This window comes from Polistes fuscatus, unplaced genomic scaffold (assembly GCF_010416935.1).
Source record: "Polistes fuscatus isolate 324 unplaced genomic scaffold, CU_Pfus_HIC Scaffold8, whole genome shotgun sequence".
Classification (NCBI taxonomy): domain Eukaryota; kingdom Metazoa; phylum Arthropoda; class Insecta; order Hymenoptera; family Vespidae; genus Polistes; species Polistes fuscatus.
Genome location: NW_025113162.1, coordinates 8,724,329 through 8,752,201, shown reverse-complemented (window position 1 = coordinate 8,752,201; position 27,873 = coordinate 8,724,329). Strand labels below are relative to the sequence as shown.

At 32.1% G+C, this 27,873-nt stretch overlaps 4 protein-coding genes across 9 annotated transcripts; 1 reads left to right on the top strand and 3 right to left on the bottom strand.

The window, feature by feature from the left end:
* Positions 1-3,965: 3,965 nt before the first annotated feature.
* LOC122525057 lies at positions 3,966-6,021 on the bottom strand. Of its 2 annotated transcripts, XM_043647621.1 has the most exons (4): positions 5,729-6,021; positions 5,192-5,493; positions 4,899-5,083; positions 3,966-4,786 (listed from the first exon to the last, which is right to left on the bottom strand). In XM_043647621.1, the coding sequence occupies exons 2-4, from the start codon at positions 5,491-5,493 to the stop codon at positions 4,476-4,478; spliced, it is 798 nt and encodes a 265-aa protein (XP_043503556.1). In that variant the 5' UTR covers positions 5,729-6,021; the 3' UTR covers positions 3,966-4,475. The 2 variants fall into 2 exon arrangements, with proteins under 2 accessions (XP_043503556.1, XP_043503555.1); XM_043647620.1 differs by having other exon boundaries at positions 5,192-6,021.
* Positions 6,022-6,107: 86 nt separating this feature from the next.
* LOC122525053 (dopamine receptor 1-like) lies at positions 6,108-14,122 on the bottom strand. 5 transcript variants are annotated; one of them, XM_043647611.1, is made up of 7 exons: positions 13,225-14,122; positions 10,737-10,928; positions 8,953-9,959; positions 8,715-8,856; positions 7,773-7,876; positions 7,264-7,543; positions 6,108-7,060 (listed from the first exon to the last, which is right to left on the bottom strand). In XM_043647611.1, the coding sequence occupies exons 3-7, from the start codon at positions 9,309-9,311 to the stop codon at positions 6,776-6,778; spliced, it is 1,170 nt and encodes a 389-aa protein (XP_043503546.1). In that variant the 5' UTR covers positions 9,312-9,959; positions 10,737-10,928; positions 13,225-14,122; the 3' UTR covers positions 6,108-6,775. The 5 variants fall into 5 exon arrangements, with proteins under 5 accessions (XP_043503546.1, XP_043503548.1, XP_043503545.1 ...); XM_043647613.1 differs by lacking the exon at positions 10,737-10,928; XM_043647610.1 differs by lacking the exon at positions 13,225-14,122 and having other exon boundaries at positions 10,737-11,134.
* A 626-nt stretch (positions 14,123-14,748) lies between these two features.
* LOC122525052 (sterol carrier protein 2) lies at positions 14,749-17,239 on the top strand. Its single transcript, XM_043647608.1, has 4 exons — positions 14,749-15,007; positions 15,097-15,601; positions 15,672-16,047; positions 16,124-17,239. The coding sequence occupies exons 2-4, from the start codon at positions 15,172-15,174 to the stop codon at positions 16,971-16,973; spliced, it is 1,656 nt and encodes a 551-aa protein (XP_043503543.1). The 5' UTR covers positions 14,749-15,007; positions 15,097-15,171; the 3' UTR covers positions 16,974-17,239.
* Positions 17,240-17,829: 590 nt separating this feature from the next.
* Positions 17,830-20,214, bottom strand: LOC122524880 (kelch domain-containing protein 4). The gene is made up of 9 exons (XM_043647369.1): positions 19,973-20,214; positions 19,705-19,875; positions 19,392-19,627; positions 19,138-19,304; positions 18,912-19,058; positions 18,623-18,841; positions 18,348-18,547; positions 18,085-18,271; positions 17,830-18,013 (listed from the first exon to the last, which is right to left on the bottom strand). The coding sequence occupies exons 1-9, from the start codon at positions 20,084-20,086 to the stop codon at positions 17,871-17,873; spliced, it is 1,584 nt and encodes a 527-aa protein (XP_043503304.1). The 5' UTR covers positions 20,087-20,214; the 3' UTR covers positions 17,830-17,870.
* Positions 20,215-27,873: the final 7,659 nt, after the last annotated feature.

The following is a 27,873-nucleotide window of genomic DNA, read 5'->3' as shown; positions in this document are numbered from 1 at the left end:
CACTTGTGATGCTCCTCTTACGACTGGAAAATAATGTGTTTAAAAGCTGTGGTAGTAATAAAAAGAAAATAAAAAAAAGAAAACAAAAAGAAGAAGAAGAAGAGGAAGAAGAAGTATAGATATATAAAAAGTTAGTATATATAAGCGATAGAGAATTTTTATTATAAATATTCGTCCTAAGGCTGAGACAAAGCTATCTGCATAATATTCTATTATATTTTATCGAATTTCATTCGATTGTTGCATATGTTTTATTTTTTTCTTAATAATCATTAACCCTTTCGTTAGGGCATGCTTTTTTAATGCGAAAGAAAGGGTTAAAGTATTTACAATTGACTACATTTTTATAATACCATCGAAAGCTTATTCGCTGTTTATAATATAATTCTAAATAATCCACACATGAGGCTCATCTTTCTATAATGCTCATGTTTAACTTTACACGTATTTCTATGCGTACCTTGTACTTAATTAATATTTTCTCGATTATATATATATATGTATACTATTTAACACGTTCGTTTTTAACATTCATCGCATTCTTGTTAACGGACCAGCTCACATTTAACAATAAATAAATATCTACGATCACAATTCTTAAATATACGATTGAAATTTAATATATGTGAGACTACAAACGAAATATTTAGCTGGCTTCTTAAATTTATTCTGTTTGTACTTAAGTAATTTTCAAAAAAAAAAAAATTTAAGTCGAATAAAATGATTTTGAGAAAGTATAACGTGGTTTGTAAACATTTTTCAACGGAATGTCAGCGAACGTGTTAAAGAAAAAAAATCCGTCTCGTGGATATCGAAGTAAATGGGGGATGAAAGTTTTTGTTTTTTTTTCTTTCTTTCCGGATAGCTTCGGCCTTAGATGCGATTAACGAATTTATTGCTGCTTTTTCGTGGGAGATACTGTATGTAAAAGACGAATTAATTAAACGCATTCAGAAATGTTCTAACGCGTTAAAATGTGAACATCTGTATAAAAATTATTGCGGATTGTCGTAAAACAAAAAGTCATAATAAAAAAAAAAATCGATTCGTCCCTATGAGTAAATGTATAAGGCGTGCGTACAAAAGAAAGAGTCTTATCGTTAATTTTATTAACGATGAAATTTGCTGTCTCACGTTAATCGGAATAATTTTTCGGTTCCTCTATTGAAAAAAACAAATTACACGGAACAAGCTTATATTTATAACGAAAATAATGTGCGCAGATGTTTACCTAATCACCTCGTGTGTATGATACGCTGCATCGTTTAAGAATAGATGGTACATATCTATATAGGTATGTGTTTGACAATCCTATTTAAAAGAAAACACAAAAAGAACAAAAAAAAAAGATAAAAGAAAAATAAAAAGTGCATGTGATATTGTAAATTATTTAATAGCTAGATACGTAAGTACACATGTACTTATTATGCGCTAACGAATAAATACAAATATTTAAAAAGGAAAAAAAAATAAAAAAAGAAAAAAAACGCTCGTTCTCGAATATTCGCAAGGAGAACATAGTCTTTCATCGTTTGAAAAAAAGAAAAAAAACGGAGAGAGAGAGAGAGAGAAAAAAAAATGTACGCGAGATTCTTATTAATCCTACATATGAAATTTGCGAAAGTTTTATGCCAGTATCGTTCTCGGAGGAATAGAACTTTAAAAAAGGAAAAAAATGCAATAATAAAATGGATGTCGCGTAATGTACTGCGTGACCAACGCCCAAAATACAGATCAATTCAGATTTAATATATATATATAAGCTGAATTAATTACTCGTATTATTTATTACAATATTGTATAGAAAAAAAAAAGGAACATCGATTAGATAGAAAATAATAAGTATTTTCATTCAATGACTAAATTTCATTTCATGAAATCGTAAAAATAAAAGTAAAGCATTTTCATTTGTAGTAAGGTGATTAGTTAAAATGATAAATAATTCGTCTTATATACGACAAATCGAATGATAACAGCTGTTTTTAAATCCTTCATCGAAATTCGAATTATGCATAATTGCGAAGAGGGGAAAAGGAAAGGGAAAAATAGGAATATGGTCCTAACGTGCAGTATCTCTCTTACTTAACTTGTTGCTAGGGACGGGGGTGGGGGGGAAACGGAAGGAAAAGAAATATTAATAAAAGTAGGAAGGATAGGCAGGACCGAATTAAAAATGGCAATGTAATGTAACATGCGATAGATCATCGATTATCCGAATCCAAATGCTAAATTCTAAAATTCTAAATTTCGAGCTGTGCGAATGAAAAACAATGTCGCGTTGGAATACGAACGTATTGAATATATCTATGTAAATTGGAAGAGAAAAAATATATATAATTTGTCTTTTTTTTTTTTTTATATTATATTGAAATCGTATAAAGTTTAAAGTATCTCGCCGAACGACACGGGTGATCGAAAATCTATTGTACCTATTATTATTCAGTGATCGAATAACCAACATTCGTACGCAATGCAATTACATTTACCGAATGGAATGAATGATATTCGAATTCTTATTGTTAGACTTGTGTACTCTATGTTCCTTATATTTAAAAGAAAAATAAAAAGAACATAGGAAAATAGGTTTATTTTTCCGGCAAGGTGCGCTTGAAAATTCGAAGAATCAGGTTTTGAAGCCTTTAATAAATATTCTAGACAAATCGTACGTTTTCTTGCGCCATACTTGCACTTAGAAATAAGAAATCGTGGTTCTAACATGATGTCTTTCGTAAATGTACTTTCATCAATTGTATGCGTCGTCAAAAATCTGACACGAGAAGATAAATTTAAAGAGAAAAACGAAACTGTACCCGCGAATCCCACGTTTTGTTACAAGTTACACCCTAAATAGATATTGTAGAATACCTTGTGCGTCCAACGAATTAATGACCGGCTTATGCAAAATGTATTTTTCGTTGCGATCATTTTTGTTTTTTATTTTTTTTTCTACGATTCAATTCGTCTAGTAATTGACTTACGATTATTAGTTTAGATCATTGCTAGCATTGTTATACTCGTGATAATACAGTCTGATCAATTATAATACGTAACTTTCGTACCGGCTGTTTAATAATAATAAATTTATTCGACAAGTTTCTATAATTATCGAAGAAAAGAAAAGAAGGGGTAACTTTGGAGCATCGTACTTTTTAGGAATAGTAGAAAATAACAGAGATGATCGCAAAACTTCTCGCTAATCTCGTTTTCGAAATTTGTCACTTGAGAGGCTCGTTTAGTAGTACGCTTCTCCCAATGTTGTTAAATAATGCAACATTGAATGAGAAATATGAAATAAACTGACCAATAATATTTCATGCGCAAGCTTCCTACTGTGTATACCTATACATATTAAAATATACATGTTGCCAGGTTAAGAATTTCGCTCTAGTGTTGATAAATATATGTTATATCGGATATAATTAGTAATTTTATTATCAGTGTTTTACATCGAATGTGCAAACGAATTTTAAATTTCTTCGTATGTTTGGAAAGGATAAGAAGGATCATTTTTTCGTATGCGTATGAAACGTAGAACGGATAATGGTTTACGCATGGTTAATGCAATCAGTTTTACAAAATGCACGTAATCACGAAATGCGTATCTTTACGAGGACGTAATATTATTGCATAAATACTAATTGCAAATATGAATATCATTGAGTTTATGTAAGGTTTTGTATTGTTAAATGATTTTCAATAGCTGATGTAACTTAGTAATATATGCTGTCATTAAAATTTTCCAATATTTGGAATTCTCTTCTTTTTCATTACATTCTCCAAATAAACCTAACGTTAGATAATACAAAATTCTTTAATTTTATTTATAAATCTCACTTACCAGATTTGTGCCAGGAGTAACGGAACTCGAGAAAATAATTCGGAAATATTGTCGTTCGAAATGAAACAATCGTTGTTGCAATTCGCAAGAAACTATTGCTAAATAAATATATAATAAATAATTCAAATTACACAAGAGATATAACTTAAATGTATTTTTTTTTCGATGAAATTTAATTAGAATACAACGTCGATCGGTATACAATCAACATGAACGATCGTATCAGACTGTACCTTGACATTAAATATTTTCTATTTTATCTAAAATATTCCGAAGTTTCTACCAATAACAACATTAGTTTTATTCGATTACCAATAATATTAAAAGATAGAGAACACAACGGAAATTACGTTTATGTGTGTCTTATCTAAATACACCTATACTTTTATCTATTGGTATATTATAAGATAAAAAGAGACTGCTATCAAGATATAAAAGTTACGATAATCATTTTCTTTACTAAAAAGATGATGAATATTGACGTACGAGATATTCAATATAAATAAAACAAGAAGAACCGTGTGTGTTAAAAACTTACAAATTGTTTTGCGATGTTAATGTACATATGAACATTATTTATGCATACTTAACGATAAAACGACGTCAAATGAATTCACGTTGATCGCAAATTTGAATTTTAAGCGTGAGTTTGAGCGTGTATCGGATAGGGCAGATCAAAGTGCGTTGGCGTTTCTTGATTACTTCTTTCGTGCCAACCTTCGGCTACAGGTGTATGATACAAACCATAATTGACACCATTGGTTGCTATTTTCTTGAGTCCTTGTATACTGGACAATAACAAAGCCATCTTAGCGAGAATCAAAGCTTTACCACCAAGAACGGCTAGAAATTGAAAACCCATTGGTACGAGTATCGAACCCATCAATAATAGACCCATCATCATGAGAGACATTGCATGATGACGTCGTTTATGGCGGCGTCTCCGTCCTGATGATACGGAAATAAATAAATCGTAGGGGGGAGGGGGAAATGTATAGACGCGAAAGACAATCGAATTAACGCGATTGTGTTAATTTTCTCGAAAGATATCGTTTATTACCTTGAACGGTATTATTGTTACCGGATGTATCTGTCTCGGTCTCGTTTATCGGCAAAGATATGCTGTTAACTATGTGGTCGACGTCGATCTTCAAAACGTGCGTGCGTAAAACTCCGGTCAATCGATTCAATACTATTCCCGTCCAATTAGAAGTATCATCCGTCTCGTTATACGTGTTATCCTTTCTGAAATATAATTTAACTTTAACCAATGATCATTTCGATACATTTTGTCGCGATGTTATTTCCAATCGAACGGTCCGTTTTTAATTTAGAAAAATCAGATGAACGTACTTGGCCATTTGATTTGTCAACGACGTTGAATTATTATCTTGAAATCGTATTAAATCGATGCCATCTATAACTGGTATGACATCGTCGATGAGAAGGGAATCCAGAAAGTTGAGAGCTCGTTGTTGTATACATTGTCGAAAAATATCAAGAAAATCATCCTGACTGAGATTATTCCAAGGCATCGAAGGACAGTTCTTCAAGGCGGACCGTAAACCGAAATACCACTCCGCTTTATCGTCACAATTGCTTCTCTCGGTAACGACGAATAGAAGTAAATACACGATCAACGAAAGTCGATGCATCTGCACTTATTAAATTTATTTGCTTAAATGTAAGAATCCTTCCAATGGTTTGTTTGAAAAAGTATTTTTTAAATAGGTCACCGAAAAACAAGTAAGTTCTTTTGATTCGATTATTTGAAAAAATGATTAGTTTGGAAATGAACTCTGACGCATTTGCAATATTACGAAAAAGGGTAAAAGGTAAAAGGTAAAAATGAAAATTGGGGAGTTTTCCATCCGTTGTATAAGATCTTACCTCAAAAGGACAGGACGAAAATTTACGTGGACTCGATCTTTTCACAATTACACCGTATTACGCACTGCGAATAACTGGACGTTTTATGCGGATTTTATACGTGTAGAAAATAGGGCAACGTATCGTATCTATAATCATTGAGATTCATCGAAGGGCATCAAGGTAGCGGTCAAAAGGCGGACATTCTGCTCGACCAACCTTAGTCTACAATCATGCGGGAAAATGTTAAAGCGAGCAAACGTACACGACAATTGCGCATACGAAGGAATTCCTATGACGGCTAAACGATCATTTCAAATGAAATCTAAATATCGTCAAATACTCGCTAATAATAATAAATCGATATCGTAGGCAGAAAAGCACAGAATACAAAATCATCTGGAAGAACAAAACATACTAACTATTTATTTAAATTATTTTTCGGTTTTGTACATAGTCCGGTGTCTCTACGCACTGAATTTTATTTTGAAATCTCTCTAAGAGAATCTAATATAATTTAAACTTGATATCTCCTTCTTCATCCTTCGGTCATATTAACTTCTATCTACTAATCTAATTATACATTTTCGGATTAGTTAAGCACTAGCGCTATAATTACAGTCCCAAGAATAAGCATATAGTACGTACAGTAACTATGATTAGCAACTAATACTTGATGATACGAGATCCTTTTTTTAAGAAAATTTCATCATCCGTAATACAAGATCCATACTCCGACCAAGAGAAATTGCATATATGTTAATAGGTATATTATATCGATTGTTTTATTATTTCTTCTTTTTGTTTTTCTTTTTGCTTTTCTTTTTTAAATATTTTTTTCCAAGGCCCGACGTAGACGGAGTTCGTTAAAAAAAAAGCACCTGAATTACAGTAATTGTCGCGTTGCGCGAATGAGCTTAAATGACAAACGCTTCCTCTCGACACCGATGGTCCTTTGGAAAATAACCGAATACTCGTTATAGATATACATGTATTTACGAGGCCATAGGAACGTAAAACTTCTTTGCAAAGTGTCTTCACGCGCAAGCTATATTGATTATTTTTCTTTCATATTGCACTGGCTATAGTGTCTCGATGCACTTGAGCTATAACCCCAACGTGAGAACTGTCCGCGCTCGATCTCGGACTGATGTTACACTCGATCATAGAGCCATTGTGTTTCTGTATCACTATAGATCGAAATTCACCACATTCACTAGTGGAAGGCTGATTTCCTCGAGAACGCACACCCTTCGTTAGGATCCTTTTAAATGCTTCTCTGAATTCTGTATTGAAGATACTGTAGATGATCGGGTTGAAGGCCGAGTTGCTATAGCCAAGCCACGTGAGTACCTGATGTCAAATTTTATTTCAAATTGTGCAAAATCCAAGCGAGCAAGAAAGAGAGAAAAAAGAAGTATAACTTCCAAAATAATCAAAGTACACGTATACAAATCCATATGAAAAAGATCATGCAGTTTTTTTGAATAAAATTTAAATATTCTCTCTCTCTCTCTCTCGTGCTTATCTTTTAATGTCTAAAAATACGATCATACTTGGAATGCTTGCACTGATATGCAGGTTTTACAGTAGGCTGCAACAATGTTAACGCAGAAGAATGGAACCCAGCATATAAGAAAGACGCCCATGATAACGCCTACGGTAATTGCTGCCTTATGATCGGATACATGATACGGACTAGTCGGTTTTGACTTCATTTGAGGTTTTGGTGGCTTGTAACGACTCTTTGTACGGAAGCTCTTTCTTACGGATACATCCGGTATTTTCGTGACAGCACGAATACTTTTCACGTGTTTCTGCGCGTAGCAATAGAGTCTAATAACGAAAAAGAGAGTTAGCTGTTATCTATGCTATTACACGAAATGGTAACAGATATAACGTTGCGTATATAACAGATACAGTGGTATACGGATTGCTATTGAAGCAGTTAGCGGACGTTCTACTTTGCTACTTATTGTTAAAACTAGGAAGAACTTTGATCACGCTTTCTTCGCGTTGAAAATATATTCTATGCATATCGTGTAAATCGTTGATTGATCCTCACCTGCAATAGATTCCGATCATTACCATGCAAGGAACGTAAAAAGAGATACAAGAGGATACCACCGCGTAGGTAGGGGTAAGGTCCAGGGCGCAAGTTGGATGTTCCTGAGAAAAAGAATAAACGATAGTATAGTATAAGATAATATTTCGAACGGACGTATCAATTTTGGTCGGGATAATAATTCAATCAATGATCGTTGGGTATCACGACAGAAAATATGATATACATGTTCGTTAGCTTCGATATAATCGATCAATCGGACACATTTGATTATAACAGCATAGTAAAGCATTCGTTTGTGCGTTTAAAGCGTATACCAAGGCAAAGGGCATGCCTTAAGGCCATTTCTTATTACGTAAAGCTATGCCAGCTGGATTTAGATTGATTTTTCAAGTATAGGATGTATATCCGTAATTGACACGACTATTTTCGTGACGAAATATTTGTCTTTCTCTTTCACGTGTGGATACCACTCTCACGTGTGTGTGGATCGTCAAATATATATAATATATTATTTGTATATAGCTGAAAATCGCTCGATCTGCGGCGCTCGGAAACATATTGTTGCGCATGCACGCTCTTATAGGCGTGAATATACAATATTGCATATATTATTTGCGTTGCACATAACTAAACTCAATGCGAAAACTGAGGCTGCGCTTCATAATTAACAGAGATTACTGACTTGATTATGATTATCACTTACTCGGACGCCCGAATTCGAAAGAAGGCTGAATGAGATTCTTGTAGTGTTGATCAATGATTTGTAAGTATGCCTACTCCTATTGTTCTACCACGCGATCTCTATAGAGATCCTTACATATCCGTTCCAGATGCTTAACCCGTATCCTTCTGTCATGAGTATTGTATTTTCAGAGATAATCGATGTCCCAATAGTCAAAAGTTATTTTGGTCGCATGTGAAGTCTTGCACTATCGTTACCTCTTTCCCATCATTATAAACCAGGAACTGATCTGCTCTATGAAGACCCAGGCTGATCGGCACGAAAGAAATGAGACCCGCTAATAGCCACACAACAGCGATCCCAGCAGTTGCAATTCTTCTTGTTACCCAGCGACCGTATCTACCATATATACAACCAAACTTTTCGTTTTTTTTTCTTCTTTTTTTCCAACAACAACAACAGCAACAACAAACGAAAGAGAAAATGCTAATTTACCTCAGCGGATCCTTGATGTGAATGTAACGATCAAGAGATATAGCGCATAAATTCAAAATAGAGGCAGTGCTACACATAACGTCGAAAGCGATCCAAGTGTCGCAGAATTGCGTGCCGAAGACCCAGTATCCGAGAAGATCATTTACGCCGGCAAATGTCATCACCAAACAACCGACGAAGAGGTCAGCAATCGCAAGGGATGCTAGAAATAGGTTCCCTATTCTTCGCAATCCTCGGTCAGTGTAAATTGCTACGCAAACTAGGACATTGCCAGCGACTGATAAAAATACAAGTATCAGCAGCAGGAATCCTGCAAAATTCAAATAAAAATCGATGAATGAAGAACACTTCTGGAACATCTGGGGGCATACTTTCGTTTTAAATAATATTCTCAATCGTTTTGTTGTTTCTCCGTTAATTATAGATACGTATCTGTAAAATCAATTGAAATTCAATGAATTTCTAAATAATAATTTATCGTAAAAGGTGTGTCGAATATATACGACACCTTGCTTTTGTCTTGCTCTTACTTACGATGCGCAATAAATTCTATTTCAACATCGTACGCACGCGTACGCGTACAAAATTTCGATAACGAGGTGGTTCGCATAATCGTGAATAGGAGAATTAGAGATTTGTTTTGTTTACGATGCGTGTATACGCGACTCTCTATTGTCGTGCAAAAATAATCCTTTCTTCGTTCTGACAGCTATGATAAAGCTTAAAAGTAGGCCACGACTGAATCGCTTATCGGAAAAAGATTAGCTTGGATTGAAAACGTTTTACAAGATTTACGGATGTTTCAAATGACGAATATGGAAATGAAAAAGCCTGAATTTAGCTGGTTGATAAATTATTGCGCAACGTATATACGCGATATTCCTTAAATCGTGAAATTTCAAATTCTTTAAATTAAATATGAAGTTTGGCGAACCGACTAGAAGCACCGACAGCAACGTGGAAGCCTCTTCAGGTAGAGCTTCTTCATCACCGATCGTCAAATTGTTCTGCAAAAATACGAAAGGGAATATTAACAAAATAATATTCCTTGTTGGTTTGCCGAAACAATTTATGATTAAATTTCTAATCGAAATGAAATATATATTTCAGTTGTTCTGTGCAAAAGCTTTAATATGTATATGTATTTAGGATTCGTTTGATTCAACGATATCGATTGAAAATTCACAGTGGCGGCCATTCCGTTTGACATCAGCAACGAAAGTAACTCGTAGAATTTCTATAGTTGTTTCATGATTATAACAGATGATGACATTTTGTTCGTCGATGTTTGGTCAACGGTAAATGATATATTTTAATTTTGTTTTTTTATCGTGATAAAGTTATAATCTTCAAAGCATAAATATCTTTGCATCTAAAACAGCAACAGAATAATATTTAAAGAGGAAAAATAAAGTTGGTATCGAGAAGAAGAAATGAATCAAAATTACGTGAGAAGTTTCGAGAAGGCAATTTATCTCTTGCGATATGGAAAAAAGAATAAAGAAGAAAAAAACGTTTAAAAATGAAAAATAATTTGTGCGAATAGATTCGTTTTAATGTTCGCTCGCAAATGAAAATCTTGACTAGGAAATGTAGAAGTATCGGTAACTTGTTCGTATCATCTTTAAAGCCGTTGGTATTAAATAATTGATGCATAGAGGAGAAAAATGATACGAGATTAACGATGTTGATCATTATCGAGGATGTATGGTACTTCTCGGAAAAAGACCAATTTCCAATGCCAATGCAAATGGTTTTTTTTTTAACATATATGGAACGATTACCGAATTCCCAAAAATTCATCATCCACAAGATCGAACGGATAAAATCTCCTGGATGGGATCCGTCTTCGGAAACACATCATCGGTAGAGAATACAAATCATGGAAGATGGTAATCCTCGTTCCGCAATCACTGAACTCACGTGTTATCATGATATTTTCCATGAGAATACGGTGAACGTTGAAGGTTGATAACCTGCAATTATTTTTCCAATCAAAATAATCCGTATACTTGTCTCGAGATATCTTCCAACGATGTTTCCTAAACATTTTCATTCCCGATATCGCATAGTTAATAAATTCAATCATTTCATCGGAAACAATTAGCAAACTCGATCAGATCGATGTAATCATTTTTATTGGATGATAATTGTGATATAAACGAAAGCTGTCGTATTGGGGTTACAGTTACAATGTAACAATTATTAAATGTAATTATTATAGATTAAACATAAAAAAGTATAATTTGAAAAATGGAAAATTCAATGAACATTGGGCAAATAGTAACCGCACACGGGACCTAGTGCTGTAGCCATTTGTCTCAAAAAAGAAAAAGAAAAAACAAAAAAAAGGCAATCATTGAATCTACCATATATATTTGAAATTATATATTTTTATATTATTGTCATCCATATACAGTAGTGGAATTAAAATTGAAAACACGACAGCTCTCGGCGAACTCTAAAAGTTTACAGAATTTAAACATAGTTCTGCTCGAGTTTTCGGAGTAGTACGGCAAAATGTGATAAACCGGAAATCATTGAAGTTCAATTAAGAGTAACTGGTTTGTGTACGAGTATATAGACAGGAACGGTAAGCAGATTTCACAATAATGAGATAGCTTGATCGATCGGCAGCTATCTTGGACAAGTGGTCAGCGGGCTCGAGTTGGTCTCCGGCTTGAGTTACCACCTCCCTCTTTTCTCGCTGTTCCCTTTCATACTCGAACTCTATACGTCCTCCGTTGTTCCACTCTAGGGGTAAGTGGGATAAGAGGGTATATGGAGAAAGTCCCGTCTTTTATTTAACTTGCACGCGAAATTCTAAGCTCTCGATTCGATCATAATCAACTATCATTAAATATCGTTGAATCTGGTTAGGAAGATCTACCTCTAAAATTTCATAATATGTCCAATAAAATTAAATCTTACTCGAATTGGCAGATCGACGTAACTAAGTCGAAGTTTATTCGGGGCTGGGGACTGGGGGACGGGGAAGGGAAATATGGACTATCGATCCTCGACGATGAAAGAAATAATACAAATTAATTGACCTATCTATCATTCGCAATTTCTACCTTATTTCATTAAAATAATAAATGCATTATATTATATTTTCGAACATCCGCTTGATCGAAGTGTGACCTAGTAAAATTTTCCTCTAATTATAAACCGGTCGGTGGTTGCTATTCCATTGAGAAAATGTTACTCCATGTTTCTTGCGTGCTGAATTGCGGTCTAATCTATCGAAAATAATGTTTTAGAATAAAGAAAAGGAACTTAACGATTGTTTATATCTATTTCCACCAAACGGAACAATTGCACTATGTGAGAGCCTCTTTTAAAGGAAAAGGTCCGTACACAACGAATGCGATTGAATAAAAAATGATCATACGTATGAAAAAGAAGACATTTGAGGAAGAGACATACGTATATACGATACTTTGAATATTCCTAACTTTGAATGCAACCCCTTTATATGCGACAATGATAAAAGATTGATAGAACAAATAAATCGTATTACTTTCGGTGTGCAGAGGCCTTTAACCTTGCTATTGATTTTAAACAGCTCGAAGCGTACTCCTTGCAGGCAAAGGAAGGTAAAAATTACAATCGGCAAAAATTCAAATCCCATCGAAATAAAAGCAAAACGTAGTATATGTTATCGACGAGCTAGTTACGATCTAAACACTCAAGAACCTGTTGCGGTTTTCTCTATTCTTGAATGACTTGATCTACGCCACGTCTATTCTAGCTGAAAGTGAACAACATTTAGGCGCTTTCAACGCTATAACATTATGATATTAACGTTACAACTTCATTTTGCCACTTATTAACTGTTCTGTATATTTAAACATTAATATCGCGATTAAACATGTGGAATAAAAGGCTTCAAATTCGTGAAAATATAAATGCGAACTCAAGTACTTGTAATCAACAGGCTGACGCAACAAGCTTACTTTCAACTGTTGCAGAGTTCGAAGCATATAACTTATATATGCTACTTGTATATTTATATACAGTTTCTATCCTACGCATATATACTCGGGAACAAAAATTAGATATCCTTGAAGGTTCTTCTACGAATGAACGTAAATTACTTTTGAAAAATATATGTATATAAATTCGCAAGAGGCAATTTGGATAATAAAATCGAAAGATAATTATCGATCGTTGCTAGACATTGTTCGTTCGAAATATACAAATATACGTTACATATATCGAAGAGAAAAAAACAAAAAAATTGTCTTAAAAAATGTAAATTGTCGCTACCTGTATTGTGGAGCCATGCTGCTACGTACGGGTACCGTATAACGGAGCAATCGATGGTTGGGCCACCATTAACCGGTTTTTCTTGCTGACAGAAAAATTTTGTTTTTCGCCAGAAAGCATAGTCGTGAAGCAACGTCATATTTAATTCCCTTCTTCCAGTGCAAGAATTTACTTGGCTTCGGTAGTACAGATGCATTCGGCCAGATCGTCGGCAAAGAGATATCGCAAAAATACGCGAATCTGTGAAAAATAACACTAATGCCAAAGTAAATTTTGTATCTCATTCCTCGGTACAAAGCATAATATTGCGACAGATAAAAATGTTGGCTTCATTTTTACAGCAAAAAATATCCCTTCTTTTATTTGCTCGTCAAGTTTCTTTTTTGTTCCATATGTGTATTTCTCGCGTACATACGTATGTACTACATGCCGAACAATTTCTTTACCTCTCCATTCCCTGAACCCTAATCCCACAATTTTTTCCATTATATATATATATAGAAAGAGAGCAAGTCTATTTATTTAACATAGAAAAAAAGGACAGGATAACGTGCGATTCATGCATGTATAAATATATATATTTTTTCTTTTTTTTTTTTTCGTAAGAAAGAATAAACTTAAAGCGAAAATAAAGATATAATATTATTATACACCCATGCACTGCGAACGCAACGTTCTTAAATATATTCACGAGTCTCGTTGATGTTGTCGAATGGATTCTGGATATTTCGTTGCACGTTCACCTGGAGCAAAATCATGACCTGCATCGGGAAGCGCACCCCGCCGCGCACTGACTGTTCCGCACCCCCTATGCTTTTACGTCCCTCTTACGTCTCCAAACGAATCTGATCCTCTTACCACTCGCCATCATCGTTACCACCATTTATCTTCTCTCTCCCTTCCTCTATCAAAGGATCTTCTCAAGACATGCGTATCAGGCTCGGCAAAATACGTCAACGATCGGTACAATTGCTCCTGGATATTGAATATTTCACTGGAAGCGTGAATATTCTTCAATAATAATCGATGTGTATCTAGACAAAGATTAAAACTTACTCGAATTTGATGCGTTATCTTTACAAAAATGCATCTACCCAATATGGTCGTGGTTTAAAATATGATATTACGAAAATCAATGGAATTTACAAATTTGATTATTTATCCCATTATTCAATTATATTTTCCTGATAATGTTTGTATTAGAATTTTTCTACGTAGATATTAGTCGATTAAATGAAATTTTATTACACGGTTGTTTGAACGTGTTACGTCTGATTCAAATTGTGGCGCCTTTTGTTGCGTAAATATGGCACTTTCTAAGGGAATTGATGACCCACATATTATACGATTTAAATAACTGTAGATATTATATTTATTTGATTACAATTTTATTATCTTTTATATGAATTTATATATTATTATTAATTTGATTTATTTTTATAGACAAACATTTCAATATTTCAATTAGTTAACATCTTGACAATACCAATTGATTACTTGTAGTAAGATTCTTATTAAAGCTGATTAATGATTCGTTACTGTAAACTTGCTTTGTACCAATCGTCACTTGCTTCTTGCAAACACTTTACTGTTACATGTGTATTGTATGATAGAGGAAATGTAAATCAAAGTTTTTATTATATGATTTCGAAACTGATTCGTCATTTATAATATGCGTTAATAGTGATATAATAAGTTTCAACAAAACTGGTTAAAGTTCAACTTTAATTAATTTTTAATTGTCATTCTTCGATTTTATTGTAATTTCTTCGGTAGGAAATCGGTGAGTCTCTATTATTTGTTAGCATAATTAATCAATGATTATTTGAATTGTAATATAAACGAACAGTTTGTATTTATTTTTATGTATAGGAAGAAGACGATTAGTAAATATTTTGGTGTAAATTAGATCAATTCTTAGATTATTGTTATATCAAACTAAAAAAGATGAGTCTCAAAAGTAAAATATACGTAATCGGTGTTGGGATGACTAAATTTGAGAAACCTGGAAAAGAGGATGGCCCAGATTTTCCACAATTAGCAAAAGAAGCGTTAAACAATGCTTTGAAAGATGCTAATGTCCCATACAGTGATATCAAAGCTGCTTGCGTTGGATATGTATACGGAGACTCAACTTGTGGTCAAAGAGCCATTTACGAAGTAGGATTGAGCGGTTGTCCTATTTATAATGTAAATAATAATTGTTCAACTGGATCAACTGCGTTAATGCTGGCTAAGCAAATCATAGAAAGTGGAAATGCTGATTGCGCTTTAGCTCTTGGTTTTGAAAAAATGGAACGAGGTTCATTGACATCTAAATTTTTAGATCGTACAAATCCAATGGATAAACATGTTCAACTTATGGCCGATGTTGCTGGTAAGTTATAAACCATATTTATATATGATGTACATTTATATATGAATTTGTAATACATTATTTATTATAGGAATAAATGAAAAACCAATTATTGCCCAAATGTTTGGAAATGCTGGTCTCGAACACATGAAGAAATATGGAACAAAAGCTGAACATTTTGCAAAAATTGCTTATAAAAATCATTTACATTCCGTAAATAATCCATATTCTCAATTTCAAGAAAAGTATTCTTTACAACAAATAATGAAATCTCCAAACGTATTTGGACCTCTTACGAAACTTCAATGCTGTCCTACTTCTGATGGTGCAGCAGCTGCTATTTTAGCTAATGAAGATTTTGTTCGTAAACATCGATTAGAGTCACAAGCAGTAGAAATTGTAGCAATGGAAATGTCTACCGACTTGCCATCCACATTCACAGAGCGTAGTTGCATCAAACTTGTTGGGTAAAAGACATAATTATATTTCTGTTACTTTTTATCTATTATAAGAAAAATCAACTATATTAATATTTGTTTTTAGATATGATATGACCAGAAATGCTGCAGAGAAGGTTTTCACGACAACCAAGTACAAACCAGTAGATGTAGATGTAATAGAATTGCATGATTGCTTTTCAACCAATGAACTGATCACTTATGAAGCTTTAGGACTTTGTCCTCCAGGCAAAGGTGGACAACTCGTGGATTCTGGAGATAATACATATGGTGGAAAGTACGTCATAAATCCTAGCGGTGGTTTAATTTCCAAAGGACATCCTTTAGGAGCTACGGGCATTGCACAATGTGCAGAACTTTGTTGGCAACTCCGAGGACAAGCTGGAAAACGTCAAGTTCAAGGAGCGAAATTAGCATTACAACATAATATAGGTTTAGGCGGTGCTGTTATCGTTGCTTTATATAAATTAGGCTTTCCTGACAGTGCACCTAATCTCGCGAAAAAAGCTGTGTCTTCTGGCCCTGTTAAACAGAATAAAACTGGCAGCGTCGATCCGAATTCTTTCAAAGCTGGTCCGCTTTTTAAATTACTTGAAATTGCAATGTTAGAAGATACGGATGGTTTGATAGAAAAAGCTCGTGGAATTTATGGAGTTAAAGTGATAAATGGGCCTGGAGGTGCAGAAGCATATTGGGTAATAAATGCTAAAACAGGCAAAGGATCAGTAGAATTAAATGGTAAAAGTAAGCCTGATATTACATTTACCGTCAGTGATAATGATGTAACTGATTTTATCACAGGAAAATTAAATCCACAAAAAGCATTTTTTCAAGGTAAAATTAAACTTCATGGTAATATAGGCTTTGCTATGAAATTAATTGAATTGCAAAGGCATGCAGCCAAAAAAATCGATTTACTTCGTTCTCGATTATAATTCTACTTCCGATGAAAAAACCCATATATTTTACGATAATCACGGGGTTATATGGATCCAAGTATTTCTTTATTAATGCGTATCCTGGGAAAACTTTGTAAGATCACGCAAACAGTTTTAAGAAATTGGGTAACTTGTAATGGGTTAAGAATAAATATTATCTTGGGAATGGGTAATATATAAACTATGAATCGAATTAATATTTATCAAAATGATAAATATTTAACTAATAACATGTAATCGTTTTATAAATGGATCAATAATAATTAAAGAGTAAAATTTTTTTGTCAACTTCTGGAAATTACAATTAAAAAGATTATATATGAATACATGAAGAAATTTTAGATTAGTAGTGATTTTAAAGCTACATATACAAATTTATATAAATGATTATCATGCAATTACAAATTATATTTTATACTCATTAATATAAATAAATTTTATATATATGTTATATAAATTGAATAGATTACATTATGGAAATATTGTTTTTTCTCTATTAAATTGAATTGATATTATAAAGAAAATCGTTGATCGTAATAGGTCGTATATTGCATTTGGGAAATATCAATAATTTCATAGATTATGATAAATTTTTGTATATAATGTTTTTATATCTATTATTATAGATTACTATATGTTTTCATTTTTTTATTAATAAAAAAATATATTGTTATTAATGGCATAAATTTGTGTTACTTTTCTTTTTATATTTTTATAATAATTAGTTAAGACAACGATATAAATATCACAAGTTTATAGTTATTCGTAAATCACGAGACTTTTTATATATTTTTAAAAATATATTAAAACTGATGTATTGGAGGAATTAATTAAAATAATTTATTAGATAATATTTCTATAAAATAAATATAGACAATTTATTTAACAATTACGTTACTCATTATCTGACGAATTATTACTCGTATCATCATCGCCGTCATCATCATCTTCTGAGTCAGAACTACTTGTGTTATTCCATTCTTGCGAGGATAAATCATCATGTATTATAGTTCTCCATTCATCCATTTTACGACAATCTATAAATATGCATTATTAATATTCATCAAGATATTGCATAATATTTTTCAAATATTTACACCTGACATACCTAAACTATAAAAATCATTGAAAGTATATTGTTTATCACCGACTTCCAACATGCCACCATATAAGTACAAAATATTATTTTTTACGACAAGCCCAGGATTTATTCTCGGCGAAGGAACAAATATATTTTCAGCTTTTTCCGTATTATTTGTCTGTGTGCTACATGGAGCACTTGAACTAACTGTTAACTGGTATAATAAAACAAATAAATTTACATTATATTTAATATATATGTAATAAATAAAAGTAACCAAAAAGACTAACTGTAAATACGTCATCCTCATCAGTATAAATTATTGGAGATTGCACAGGTTTATTAGAATCGTTTATTTCTGTTTCTGAATTCTTATGATTATCAAAACTTCCTTTATCTTCATGCGAATTACATTCATCCACTTGATCTTCCTTTTGTGCTTTCTCTTTTTTACGTTGCCCTGGTTGTTCTCTTTTACCAGTCAATGTAACTGTATTTAAAACGATGTACATTATTTTGATACAATTATATTTAAATTACAATAAGGTTAGATTATTTTTTTTACCTTCGCGCCATTGAAATTTTTCTAAATCTAATGACAACAAATCATTATAAAATGTTCCCTGTAATTCTTCTTCATCATCTATATTATCAAAAACTCCACCAAATGCATATGCCAAATGCGGTTGTACTAAAACACCAGTCATACCGCAACGAGGAGAACATTTAAGACCTGCCTGTTTTGTTAATACCCATTTCCATTTAAGACCAGTTTGATCATTCTCTACAAAAATTCATATATTTTATAATAGATAAAACTAATCTAAGAAGAGAATGTATATAAATATTCTTACTATCCTGAGATAATAAGAACATGTCTGTATGAACTTGTCCCTTGTCGACTTCTGCTTTTATTTTGTCTTTACTATAGCCACCATAAACGAGTAGTTTTTCAGACACTGGCAACATTATACATCCGGAACGTGGTGCTGGCGGATTTCCTGAACAATTTTATCTAAATATAACATTTTTTTTTTATGCAAAATATTGTTTTATAATTAAATAATTTTATTAAATTACCAGCGCATTCAATTTTGTGCCATGTATATGTTTCCAAATGAAACATGTGAATATCGTTATAATATTTACAATCTCTAAGGTTATCATAAAAGCCTCCGAATACTATTAATTTCTTTTTCATGTGAACCATTCGATGACCGCTTCTAGCTGACGGACCACCAGGAGATCTTAAATAAACATTGTATATAATGATATGATTTCTCATATCAAGAAAGTTCATATCCATAAATTGCAATCTTATATTTATAACATACGCTATTTTTTCCCACTTTTTCTCTCCTATTCTGTAAACCCACAGATCTCTGTAATGATAGAATTGTGATTCGGACGGACTAGAAAACTCTCCACCAAAGATCCACATCTCTCCTTTATTCGTAGAGGTAATTATTGCTTGATGACCACATCGAGGTGGTGGTGCTCCTGGCGCCTTTATCACTGTCCATTCTTTTTTATTTAAATTATATGTAAATAAGTCACCGTACACGGTTGTCTGGATAATATGAACATTGTAATTTAAATAAAAACTTTGATGCAAATACAACTAATTTGTAAGTAATAAAATGAAACCTTTTGACCGTCGTGAAATTCTCCACCGAACATAATAAGTTCATCTTTAAAGGGATGAGCTACCAAAGAAAAATTAACCCTACGAGACGGTGGTTCTATTACAATTTCTACGACACGTTGTCTACGAGCTTCTTCTCGTTCAATATCAGCAATAACTTTTTCTATATCTTCCTAAAGTTACCAAATAATTAATTCAATATCAAATTATAAATATTAATGTACTTCTAATACATTAATTTGTTTGTATAAGAAAACATTTAAAACTAACCTCTCCAAGAGCTGCTAATTCTTTCTTCTGTTTAGCATTTAATTTCTTTTCCGTTTTAATAGCCGTTTTAACCATACCACTTAACTTTTTCTTATTTTTATCCTTTTTACCCATGTTTAAAAGAAAATAATTACGATATATGGTAAATAAAAAATAAATTCAGATGCAAACCGGGACCACTGGACTAACCGTAAATAAACAATTTTACCCGCGAAATGATACCGGAACCAAAGAATACAGAAGTGCATAGAAGCTCACAAGTCCCCATTTTTATCTAACCAGATTCATTTTAGTTTTTAACGAGACTACCAGGGGGCGACAGTAGGTACTTAACGCGATGACGGTACAACACTATCAAAAAATTCTTTGATAGTAAAATATATATATATATATATATTAGTATATGGTAGTATATGATATATTTTTTTGAAAGTATATCTAGTATAGTTATAATAATATATAATATAATATATGTACGTCGAAGAAATTTATGTTTCGTGTGTCTGTAAAACGATGTAATTATTTTAATGTCATGTATTCAATTTTATGTAATTATTTAAAATCTAAGATTATAGCGTTCTGATTTTATAGCATTCTTATCATTTTTATTATATCTTAAACAATAAATACCGTCTATTGAATTTGGATAAAAAAAAGTAGGAACTTATGGAACAACCTAATATTAAAATTAATCCTTCTCCGAAACAAAGTAAAATGAAAATTACATTAAAAAATTCTCATTTGTGCAGTGTACGGTACCTGTAAATATATAAAAGTTATTAAAAAACATTATAAAGTAATTAGTTTCTGTAGATGAAATGGATAGAAGGAACCAAGGAAAGGAGTAAAAGAATATGAAATTAATTAGGAAGTTAAAAGAAACTAATTACAATTATAATGTTTATATGGTAAGCGGTCTTTGGCTAGATTTTACTTGCAATGGAATGTATAACATATAAAATATGTTAAACATTATACTGAAAGTAAAATACCATTGCCCAGGTCTAACCACGAGGAGGTAACCGCTTCTGAAGACCCGGGATGTGCATCCTGAAGATGTCCCCATCCGAATTAAATGGAAACCAAAGAAAATGATGACCCCGAGAAAGTTTTTTAATGAGCCCCACTCTTAGGCCCCACCCTAAGAGTTTTATTCGGAAAATCCTTACAATAATTATCGAAAATGAAGAGAAAAGTTTGAAAACTGAATAAGAAGATGAAAACGAGGAGTGCATCTGAATAAAATTCAAGTAAAATCAATGATTTTATTAAAAATCAATACAGTTTAGTATAATTTCAATATATGCACATACGGAAATTACAAGCTACGAATATTTTATATTTAATAATTTTCAATCTAAAATATAGTATAATAAAAATAAATGTATATAATTTTTGATTGATCCATGGCATCTGTAAAATAAAGAAAATACATTAAAAATAACTATTATACATGTGCAATGCTACAAGAAAAACAATAAATGGATTAAAATACTTCACTTACATTGAGAAATAATTATTTTATAATACCGTTTACCATTACTCTGTCCGCTTCCGATCATCTTCTAATCCACTTTCCTCTCCTCTTGGACGGAATGGTTATATGAAAAAATAAACTGATTAAAAACATTCATTTACTTATAGAAATAATTATTTTTACTACCATTTACCATAACTTAATCCATTTCTGGTCATCTTCTAATCCTGTTCCCCTTCTTCTTGGACGGAATGGTTATCTGAAACAATAAACGAATTAAAAAAGTTCATTTATTTATAAAAATAATTATATTCTACTACCATTTACCATAACTGAGTCCTCCTAAGGTTCGTTTCCTTCTTCTCTTGGACGGAATTTGGCATCATAGTTCATCCTGCAAAGAAAATATTAAAAGGAATAGGAAAAGGATAGGGAAAAGTAGAACTTTTAAGGTGGAACTTTTCACGATTTTTGTTTTAAGTGGTTTCCCCCCGATCGGACTAGTCCACTGACTCTAATTTTTTTTACGAGAAACCTAGGCTTCACGCGACGATCGACCATTACTCTAACAGCAGACGGTTGAGGCCTGACTAACGGATAGTGACCGAATCGCCAACGCGTGTCGCTTCGGTCCCTATGCTAAATGCATACTTTATGCATATCAAATCGCGAATAAAAAAACAACGCATCTTAATATTATATATTACGAGGGACCTAGGCTTCACAAGTCGACCGACCATAGTGCCAACGGCAGGACCGGTGAGGCCTGACTAACGGATAGCGACCGAATCGACTAAGTGTCGCTTCGGTCCCCATGCTAAATGCATATTTTATGCATATCAAATCGCGAATAAAAAACAAATCTAAAAGTTGTTCCACCTCAAAAGTTAAGTAAACTCACTTGAATGCATGCTAATTCACGTGAACATACTTAATATAAAGGAAAAGAAAGAAAGTGAAAGAAATAGGGAAGGTATGATGGTTGGTGGGGGAAATAGAAGGTAAGGACTACCTGTAAAAATGTAACAATTATTAAAGAAACATTATAAAGTAATTAGTTTCTGTATATTAAATGGATAGAAGGAACTAAGGAAAGGGGTAAAAGAATATGGTATTAATTGGGAAGTTAAAAGAAACTAATTACAATTATAATGTTTATATGGTAAGCGGTCTTTGGCTAGATTTTACTTGCAATGGAATGCATAACATATAAAATATGTTAAACATTATACTGAAAGTAAAATACCATTGCCCAGGTCTAACCACGAGGAGGTAACCGCTTCTGAAGACCCGGGATGTGCATCCTGAAGATGTCCCCATCCGAATTAAATTGAAACCAAAGAAAATGAAATGAAAATGATCACCCCGTGAATGATTTTAAATGAGTCCAACTCTTATGCCCCACCCTAAGAGTTTTATTCGAAAAATCTTTACAATTACTATCGATAATGAAGAGAAAAATGGAAAACCAAATAATAAAATGATAAAAGAGGAGCAAAACATGAATGGAATCGAAGTAACATGGAACCCGTGAATAAATAAAATACATTAAATATAAATGTTACACGCGTATAATGTGCTAAGGGGAGAAGAATAAATAGATTAAAATTACACATGTAATTATAAATTTAATTATACATTTAATTATACAAATAATTATCTTAAACTATCCTTTATTATAACTAAGTCCTCATGCTGTCCTGGTGTGGTCCTCGTGCTGTCCTGGTATGGTCCTCGTGCTGTCCTGGTGTGGTCCTCCTCCTATGTAACCTGCAACAAAAAAAGCAAAGGGATAGGGAAGAAGTTGAAAAGTAGGCTTTTTAAAGTGAAACCTTTTACGGTTTTTTTTTAAGTGGTATCCCACCGGTCGGACTAATCCACTGACTCTAATCTATATTACGAGGAACTTACACTGCACGTACAGTTTGCCCACCAGCACTATATTTACTGCAAGCTTGAGGAACTGAATCCCTGGGCCCGTCTTACTAATAGCGGTGGTAGACATCCCTTCTAATGCAGTTTCAGTTCCTATGCTACGTGCACATCTATGCTTGCAAAATCGCGAGTTAAAAAAAGCAAAGTAAAATAAAAAAGAATAAAAAAAAAAGGATAGGGCGTTTCACTTTAAAAAGCTGAGGGAAGGACATGATTCTATCCTTGGGAGAAAGATAGAATCAAGGCTCGCGTGGGCAGGGTCGCATCCCTGAAGTAAATTCCTTCTTAACAAATGGCGCCCTTTGCGAAGAAGAAATCCACCCGCTACCCATTGAATTGTTTCTAAAAAAATAAAAAAATTTTATTAAACATTTGATATTAAATTTTATGTAACAATGATTGAAAAATAATCTAAGTAATTGGTATAGTTTATAATTATGTTACAATCCAAGAACGCAATCAAGCTGAAGACACAGTCATCTAAAATCATAAAAATAAATTCATATAAAAATTATTTTCTATATTTAAAATACGTTAATAGGAGAATATGTAATATTTAAAATAATGTATGTATATGTTTAAGCAATTATATATATAAGTATTAATAGAGAATAATACTTTGTTCAATACACCTTAAATAATTGTTAATTAATCGATGCAAGCGTCTATTGTTGTCTAAAAGCTCGGAGTATATGTTCTGTGATCCCGCCTCCCCGAAATTCGTCGTTAGACTGAGTCATTATCCCCTGTTAAAGTTTTTTTGGTGAAAGTTGTTTACAGGATCTTCCGAACGTTGAGCATGTGTATAAAAAGAATAATACATCTATTTAATTAAATTTAAGATTATAAAACTTTATGATTTTCGTATTTTTATCTATTCTATGTAATTATTTTAATGTTCTTGCGCAGTGATGACTTCGGAGGGGAGGGGTAAAATTTTCATCTATTATAACATAAAATAGAAATTAATTAATATTTAAAGTACGTCAAAAGTTAGGTAATATTTAAATAAATATATATACGTTTAAACAATTTTAATTATAATAAGAATTCATTAAAATATTAAAATAATTGTTAATTAATCGATGCAAGCGCCTATTGTTGTCTAAAAGCTCGGAGTTTATGTTCTGTTATCCCTCCTCCTCGAAATCCACCGTTGATCTGAGTAATTATCCTCTGTTAAAGTTTTTTTGGTGAAAGTTGTTTATGTGACTTTCCGAAAATTGCGCATGTGTATAAAAGAAAATCAATAAAATTAATCAATAAAATTTAATATTATAACGTTCTCGTTATAATATTCTTTTATTTTTTATGTAATTGTTTAAATAAATGTACATTTGTTGTAATGTTCTTGCGCAGTGATGACTTCGGAGGGGAGGGGTAAAATTTTCATCTATTAAAACATAAAATCGAAATTAATTAATATTCAAAGAACGTCAAAAGTTAGGTAATGTTTAAATAAATATATATGCGTTTAAACAATCTTAATTATAATAAGAATTCATTAAAATATTAAAATAATTGTTAATTAATCGATGCAAGCGCCTATTGTTGTCTAAAAGCTCGGAGTTTATGTTCTGTTATCCCTCCTCCTCGAAATCCACCGTTGATCTGAGTAATTATCCTCTGTTAAAGTTTTTTTGGTGAAAGTTGTTTATGTGACTTTCCGAAAATTGCGCATGTGTATAAAAGAAAATCAATAAAATTAATCAATAAAATTTAATATTATAACGTTCTCGTTATAATATTCTTTTATTTTTTATGTAATTGTTTAAATAAATGTACATTTGTTGTAATGTTCTTGCGCAGTGATGACTTCGGAGGGGAGGGGTAAAATTTTCATCTATTAAAACATAAAATCGAAATTAATTAATATTCAAAGAACGTCAAAAGTTAGGTAATGTTTAAATAAATATATATGCGTTTAAACAATCTTAATTATAATAAGAATTCATTAAAATATTAAAATAATTGTTAATTAATCGATGCAAGCGCCTATTGTTGTCTAAAAGCTCGGAGTTTATGTTCTGTTATCCCTCCTCCTCGAAATCCACCGTTGATCTGAGTAATTATCCTCTGTTAAAGTTTTTTTGGTGAAAGTTGTTTACAGGATCTTCCGAACGTTGAGCATGTGTATAAAAAGAATAATACATCCATTTAATTAAATTTAAGATTATAAAACGTTATGATTTTCGTATTTTTATCTATTCTATGTAATTATTTTAATGTTCCTGCGCAGTGAGGACTTCGAGGGTAAAATACTGCTGTAACATAAAGAGAGTGCATTAGTGCATTATAATAATTGTTAATTAATCGATGCAAGCGTCTATTGTTGTTAAAAAGATCGGAGTATATGTTTTATGTACCTTCCCCTTCGAAATCCACCGTTGAAATGAGACATTGTCCTCTATGAAAGTACTTTTATTAAAAGTTGTTTATAAGACCTTCCAAACGTTACGCATGTGTATAAAGGGTGTCATACATCTAATACATATTCTTTAAGATTATAACGTTCTGGTTTAAGCACTTTTATCATTTTTATGTAATTATTTTATTGCTCCTGCGCAATGATGACTTCGAGGGTAAAATTTAGCTGCAATATAAGAAAAGTGCATTAGTGCATTAAAATAATTGTTAATGTATACGTAATATATACGTATATGGAAATGAAAAAAGAAAGTACATTTCTCTAAACAATTATACAACCAATATATTAAAACACTTAATAAACAATATACTAATGGAAAATGTGAATCATTAAAGTTTACCATTATGATAGAAGAAAGCTGAGGTGTTTGTTCGTTTAAAAACCATAAAAAAATTGCCCATTTTCATTTTACAATCTTGTAAGTTCTTCTTTTATGTATTTACTTGATACTTAAGACAATAAGAAAGCCTAATAGATGCTGTGCTTTTCCAAATCTTGAAATTCTTGTAAACCTGAAAATCAGAAAATTGTATTACTAAAGTATCAAGCAAACTGAACGAGTCTATGTATTTATATGTATGATATTTGTATAAGATGTCACTCTCTCTTTCTCTTCCCCTTCTCGTACTTTTTATATTACTCTTCTTTATGTTATAAAAGAAAAGAGATAAACTTACCATAACTGATATCAATTTAAAAAAGTAAACAGATTATTTAGATAGAAAAGTAAACACAATTAGACTGACAATGAGTATGTGTATTCATGCTGTATTCTACCAATGTTTGGAAACCTAAAAAAAAGTATAAAATAACATAGCATTGGTATAATATAAAGAAAATTAAATATATGTGTTTATTATACGTATAACACGTTCCTTGTTAATATTTAAAAAATAATGTACAAAATAAAGACAATATACACTAAAAACTTTGTCACATTGCACAGAAAAACACAATCATATAGAATAGAAACCACGTTGTAGATATTTTTAAAACAATTGACATCGCATGCCAGAGGAAAACATAATCGTATAGAAATGAAACATCGTTATAAAAATCTTTAAAACAAATGACAAAAAGTACTATAGCCATCCTTAAAGAATTAAAATAAATTGAAAGAAAACAATTGACATCTCTCATGCCAACTATGATAGTATAAATTCCCACACTCTGTATCGATATGGAAAGATTCTTGTTAATTTAATTTTTGAAGGATGGTTACAGTGCTTTATGTCAATTGTTTTAAGAATATCTACAACGAGGTTTCTTTTCTATACGATTGTGTTTTTATATGCGGTGTGACAAAGTTTTTGGTATATATTGTCTTTATTTAATCGTTATTTTTTAAATATTAACAAAATACGTGTACCTTAAATAGAAAAATAGAATAAATTTTTGATTTATTTAATAAATAAATTATCATATCAAGCTTGACTAGTGTAGTCATAAAGAAAGCCGAGCTACAGCAAGTACGTGTGACGAGGCAAGCTAGTGTGCGTGAAATAATTTCTATATGGTTATTGGGAATTTCTAATTGGTCACTTTACGTGTGAATAATTATCTGCCAATCAGCCAATTTGCCGAAATAATTATCAGCCAATCAGGGCTCATTGCTGATTATTCTTCTTTCTTTTCGCGGCGTCGGTACTGGAGATCGCACGTATACTAAGTCGTCCCGTTAATCTCAGGTAATTGAAAAGTATTTTACACCTTTCTATTATATATCAAACGATAGCTACAAGCAAGATTTTTATACGTGAGTGTTTTCAAAACGAAATATTAAAAAATTCGAAAGACATCTGTGAAAATATAATCATCGATGTATGTCGGCATCCCGCCAATTTCACCAATGTTTCTTAACAATAGTTTTTTCCAATTTCCAGCTTTTTTCATGGTATTGATAATTAGTACCATCTCTAATGATGCTCTAATTAATTATTTTTCATAATTATTCATTCAAAGATCGTATTTCGTGTTAAATTTGGTTTTTATCACATACACACACGTACAGGCATATATACATAAGTATAGGTTAACCGCTCGTACACATACACTCATGTA

Excerpts from the sequence above, each read along its gene's own strand:
- LOC122525057 (XM_043647620.1), bottom strand. The coding sequence starts at position 5,493 with ATGCATCGACTTTCGTTGATCGTGTATTTACTTCTATTCGTCGTTACC. Across the intron at positions 5,084-5,191 it reads TTGACAAATCAAATGGCCAA|AAAGGATAACACGTATAACG; the intron begins GTACGTTCATCT and ends ATTATATTTCAG. Across the intron at positions 4,787-4,898 it reads TAACAATAATACCGTTCAAG|GACGGAGACGCCGCCATAAA; the intron begins GTAATAAACGAT and ends CCGTATCATCAG.
- LOC122525053 (XM_043647611.1), bottom strand. The coding sequence starts at position 9,311 with ATGTTCCAGAAGTGTTCTTCATTCATCGATTTTTATTTGAATTTTGCA. Across the intron at positions 7,877-8,714 it reads TTTATAATGATGGGAAAGAG|GAACATCCAACTTGCGCCCT; the intron begins GTAACGATAGTG and ends TCTTTTTCTCAG. Across the intron at positions 7,544-7,772 it reads ATGATCGGAATCTATTGCAG|ACTCTATTGCTACGCGCAGA; the intron begins GTGAGGATCAAT and ends TTTCGTTATTAG.
- LOC122525052 (XM_043647608.1), top strand. The coding sequence starts at position 15,172 with ATGAGTCTCAAAAGTAAAATATACGTAATCGGTGTTGGGATGACTAAA. Across the intron at positions 15,602-15,671 it reads ACTTATGGCCGATGTTGCTG|GAATAAATGAAAAACCAATT; the intron begins GTAAGTTATAAA and ends TATTTATTATAG. Across the intron at positions 16,048-16,123 it reads AGTTGCATCAAACTTGTTGG|ATATGATATGACCAGAAATG; the intron begins GTAAAAGACATA and ends ATTTGTTTTTAG.
- LOC122524880 (XM_043647369.1), bottom strand. The coding sequence starts at position 20,086 with ATGGGTAAAAAGGATAAAAATAAGAAAAAGTTAAGTGGTATGGTTAAA. Across the intron at positions 19,628-19,704 it reads AATTTCACGACGGTCAAAAG|ACAACCGTGTACGGTGACTT; the intron begins GTTTCATTTTAT and ends CATATTATCCAG. Across the intron at positions 18,548-18,622 it reads AAAATTTCAATGGCGCGAAG|TTACATTGACTGGTAAAAGA; the intron begins GTAAAAAAAATA and ends TTTTAAATACAG.